The sequence below is a fragment of the Frankliniella occidentalis genome, unplaced genomic scaffold (genome assembly GCF_000697945.3).
Source record: "Frankliniella occidentalis isolate FOCC.00 unplaced genomic scaffold, Focc_3.1 Scaffold387, whole genome shotgun sequence".
Lineage (NCBI taxonomy): Eukaryota > Metazoa > Arthropoda > Insecta > Thysanoptera > Thripidae > Frankliniella > Frankliniella occidentalis.
In genome coordinates, this window is record NW_026267509.1 from 55,045 (window position 1) to 60,092 (window position 5,048).

General features: G+C 39.4%; 1 protein-coding gene across 1 annotated transcript; it reads right to left on the bottom strand.

Annotated features, from left to right (window-relative positions):
• Positions 1-327: 327 nt before the first annotated feature.
• LOC113214749 (uncharacterized protein DDB_G0271670-like) lies at positions 328-2,868 on the bottom strand. Its single transcript, XM_026434212.2, has 6 exons — positions 2,392-2,868; positions 2,221-2,319; positions 1,987-2,145; positions 1,372-1,893; positions 1,067-1,301; positions 328-929 (listed from the first exon to the last, which is right to left on the bottom strand). The coding sequence occupies exons 1-6, from the start codon at positions 2,437-2,439 to the stop codon at positions 814-816; spliced, it is 1,179 nt and encodes a 392-aa protein (XP_026289997.2). The 5' UTR covers positions 2,440-2,868; the 3' UTR covers positions 328-813.
• Positions 2,869-5,048: the final 2,180 nt, after the last annotated feature.

Consider the following 5,048-nt stretch of genomic DNA (forward strand, 5'->3'; position numbering starts at 1 on the left):
ATTAAAATAGATACAATTCTATCCCTTAGATAAAGCTTTATCTACTGAGATTTTGATTTGCTTTTATCAAAAGCGGGCAGATGTAGATAAAAGTAGATAACAGTTGATAAAGATGTGTTAGATAAAAACCTCTAAATGTGATTGATGTCATTAAATCAATACTGATAAACTGCAAATAAAACCTAGATCAAAGACATATAAATTTTGAGTGGTCATTATATTTAGGAATGATGAGTACTTATAAGCATTACACATTTCTTGAATAGAAAAAAGGAACTTTTATTTAGTAAGTTTAGAATCACAGACATTTAAAAGCCTACAGTATTTGTACATGAATCCAAATCAAGATACAATAACACATTACTTACTAAATGGAATCAATGCCACGCATGAATTCGAGATCAAAGAACCATAAAACTAGTGACGAGTGAAATCTAAAACTAGTGACAAGTAAAACCTTTAAGTGGAAAGTATTATAAAACTACAATGGCATCACAAAAATAAAATGATTGAGAACTTATCAAAACATAATATCAAAACAAAAAGAAATAAAAACCTATCAAGATGCATTTAGCTAGTGGAAAATGCATTTGAAGGAGTAAGTAATTAAATGAACAAAAATAAAGGAAAAATAAACAAACTTGCACCTTAAAGGAACATGAAAAGTAAAGGTGCTACAATAAAGTGAATGACGAGCTAGTATTCCTTGTCCGAGTCCACGTCATAGGCAATGTACAGTATCCTCCAAACTTTAAAGTAAAGTAAATAGTTAGAAGATACATACATGAACATTATTAAAAAGAAGTCAGCACTTTACAAACCATCGTCCTTGAATTTATGAACAATGTTAGAGAAGGCATTCTTGAGAGTTGACTCGCCAGCACGTGGGCGCCAACTCTTCTTCTCATTTTCCAGTGCTCTGGCACGTGCTGGAATAAGGAGAAAAAATAGGTCAAGGTTGGAACTGGCACGATAATTAACCTTTAACAAAACTTGTAACTTTTGTTTCAATTGTCTGACCCTACTGAAGGGTCAGAGCATTGTCAAATGAATGAAATTGTCTCACCTAGAATGGCTGAGCGCCCATCACGGTGCAATCGAGGAAGGACTTCCCCACAATACTTCCGTCCCTTCGACCTGTCTGGGTAGCCCTGGGGTGTTGCATTTGTCAGTGCATCTTGGGTATACACCTTAGGAGTCAATTGCCTAATAAATTGAGTGACAGAAGAGGAGTTGTTGATGGCTTCAGTCAAGTCAGACTGCAAAATATAAACTTCATATGGGTCTTGAAGTTTAACCGCCTGCAAACAATGACATATTTAGAACTAGAACAAAAAAAATGATATCAAAACAGATTGAGGCGAAACTTACACCAGGGGTTGAAGAATTGCAGAGATAATTAGTTGGCTGGTAAATTTTAAGGTTCCTCTTGACAATAGTTTTCTTGCTTTTCTTGGCCCTCTTCCTCCTCTTTCTCTTCTTTGATGCTTCAGAACTATCAGAGGAAGTACTAGAGCTGCTTTGGCTGCTCGAGCTACTACTGCTAGAAGTCGAAGAGTCACTGCTTGATGCCCTCTTAGATTTCTTCTTGCGGTGGCTTTTCACCTTAACGCTGGAAGAGTCCGATCCAGAATCAGAACTGACATACCGACGAGATCTGCTCTTCTTAGACTTCTTCCTAGATCTGCGACTCTTCCGCTTCTCAGTGACAATCTTAGAATCAGACTCAGGATCATGGGGAGGCGACTTCAGTGCAGGTGACCCTTGATTAGGCTGTGCGTTGGGGATGGTCTCCCCATTTTCGGAAGAGATTGAAGGGTTCACGGAAGCTGAGTTCGAAGCTTCCTCCTTGCCATTGTTCAAGTCCTCAAGCTTGCTTACATTAAGTGGGGCCTGAGGACATAACAAATTAAAACAAGAATTAATTAAAATGTTATAAAAGTTTAAAACCTCTCATAAAATAACGGACTAAAAGTAACAACTTACTGTTGAAATCTTGGAGTCATCATAGGATGAATCAGAGTCATTGGTCACAGGTTTTGAATCCAGCTTAAGATCATCAGTATCGTCATTAGGTTCAGATTTGATACTACTAACAGGAGCATCAGGAACAACGCTAGGTTGCTCGATTGGCTTCTCATCAAGCTGCACACAAACAGAACAAACTATAACAAAACAGTCAAAGATTTAAAATAGGTCCAAATAGGCGCGTGAACTGACCTCAGTACGTCCAGACTTGCTTGTGAGTTCTTCCTCTGTAACTTTAGCAGCAGATTTACGCAACCTTTCCTTGACTTTCTTGTCAGACTTATCACGATCCTAAAACCAACAGACTTATTGACAAAACAACAATTGTATGATAACAGATTATTTCCAGCAAGGACACCCTACCTTTCTCTCCGACTTCTTACTCTTGCTGGAGCGAGTCATGTCTATCATAAAATCTCGCTGCCTTAACGCAGCCTTCCTGGGACGATCTGAGTGAAAACTCCCTTCCTTCTTCACCTTCTTGAGACCCTTCAGCCGATTGATTTCCTTGCTTACTTCGTCTTCAGAACCTGTGCCAACAATACATGTGATAAGCACCAGCCACAATCAATTGCAAATCAATGGTAATTAAGTGACATCCAGAGACAAGGGGGAAACAAATCCCGACCAAACGCTGCATCCAACCGACAACTAATGATCCTAATCGGGCATGCGAGCCACGGGTCAGTCTGTCTCTCACACATCTGAGTGCACATGGGAGACAGATGTGCCGGGCAAGGCGCTCGCCTGACTTGCCCGCCCGATTGGAAACACTACCGACAGCTAGTCGACCGGCCTAACCTCACCAATTCCCCATAGAAACCGTTAAAACCGTACTAAAGTTAAATAATGAAGAAAAGAGAACCCCGAAATTTAGTCCATCCAAAGGTTTAATAGTTAGGAATGGTGAAGTATAACCTATTCCGGTCGCCACATGTATAATAGCAAGAGGTTATCATCCGGAGCACACGTTTGATCCAAATAAAAACGAACTTACTAGAAATGAACTTGACTACACCATCGAAGTTTAAGTTGCGGCTGTACTTAAACTTCAGGGCACTCCCAATGACCACGCTGTCCGGCATATTCGTCAAAGGATTACACATCGGAACACAGTACCAGTGATCCGCGGACTCACAGAGGTAATACTGTTCCATCTCTAGCGTTCATACAAGTTCAAGTATAACAGAAAAATTACAAGATGCCATAGACGCAGCTGGATACAAATAACTTCTCACTCACACCGGCCTCTCGCTTACCTGCCCATTCGACGATGACGCAACCTTCGTGCTCAGCCAGTCAGTCCAACAATGAGGTTGATGGCGGAGGCGGAAGTGTAGGTGAAGAAGAGTGGAAGAGTGGAAGGGGAAGTGGGAAGAAGAAGATAAACGGGACGACAGTAGATGATAAACTCAAATTCTCAAATGAAATTAAACCACTCATAATTTCAATTTTAAAAAATTCAAATTATTCCACATGTTAATTACAAATTAAAAAGATTGTTTTTGATGTGTTAATAAGTCTGAAGGTATATTTTGAATTCTTAAGATACTTCGATGTTCGATGTCTCGTAACGTAACTGTCATGGCGATAGTAGAGGAAAATATTTATTCACAGCAGCAAAAACAATAGAGTGTTTTTGCTTCTGCTGCAGCTTAAATCACGGAGGCTTGAATTGCACTCTGAAACCATACTGAAACACTATTCTTTTGATATAAGGGAAGTGTAATTTTTCGTTCGAAATTCTTGAACAGCATTTCTAATTGAATAAGGAGATAATAATTACAGAACAAGTAAGTAAATGTCCTCCCTGTGTGTAAACATGGATCTTTTGGCCATCAACATAACCTTTAGCTTTGCTTAAAGATGTGCAATTTTCTTTTGTTGAGCTAGCTGGGATATGGACGAAAATACTGCTCAATCTGATAATGATAATGAAGTACCTTCGCCAGTGGCTCCGTCCGTGGAAAATGATTGTTCATCTCCTTACCAACCGGCTTCCTCGCCTATTAGAGAGTTGCCTTCATCCCCACTACGTAACTGGTCAAGTGATGAAGAGGTTCCATTTTCTCCATCAAAAAGGAAATGTTATGAGTTTAAGGAGCCGTCTAATGTGAGTTCCAGATTTATCTTGTTCTGGTTTTGATTGGAGCATCGAGAGTGTACTTAGATCAATCTGTCGATTACATAGGTGCCCCCATCATCTGAATACTGGCCAAAATCTACTTGGAGTGAAAATGACAGTGATGATCAGCAAGACTCTACTTCACATAATGTCACAGAGGAGCAAAGCGAAATGGAAAGGTCATCTGAGAATTATCGATCTGTCAAGCGTTCAACTGTTCTGATGGTAAGTGCTCAATCTTGTTCGGTGTTTGTGGTATCAAAATGCTTGCGAGCAATTTATTCTATTATTTTTTTAATCAGGATCCCTTGGCCATTGTATCACAGGAGTCTGGAACATTGCTGAATGCAGTTAATAATAACTCAACAGAAAACTCTGAGGTTTGCTTCTTTGTCAAATTCTATTTTTTTTTTGAATTTTCATTTTGTTTAGGCACTTGTGTGACAACTTAATTTGTTTTAGGATAAATCCGGACATGAATTGGCATCAACTCAAAATTTGATGAATGAAAACTCAGCATCGGGATGCACTGAGACTGAACAATTACTTGAAGTATGTTACTCTGCCTATTGGTACCCAGAAAATAATTCCGTTGTCCATTTTTTTTTTCCTTGGAAGAGTAATCTAATTCAATTTTTTTAGGATCTAACTGATAATCAGTTGCTGGGAGACACTGCTACAGAACGTGGCACGGTTGAGTCAGCAGAAGTTGTCAACACTGCCAACACAATTCTAACAAGCAGCAGTTCAGAAGAAAGTAGTTCGAGTAGCAGTGAGGAGGAAAGCGGGTCAACTACTTCAGAAGAATGTGACAGTGGAACAGAAAGTGAACAGTATGCCAGCAGTGATGATGATGGTGATGGAAGTCTTGTTGGCCAGATTAAAGTGTTTAATG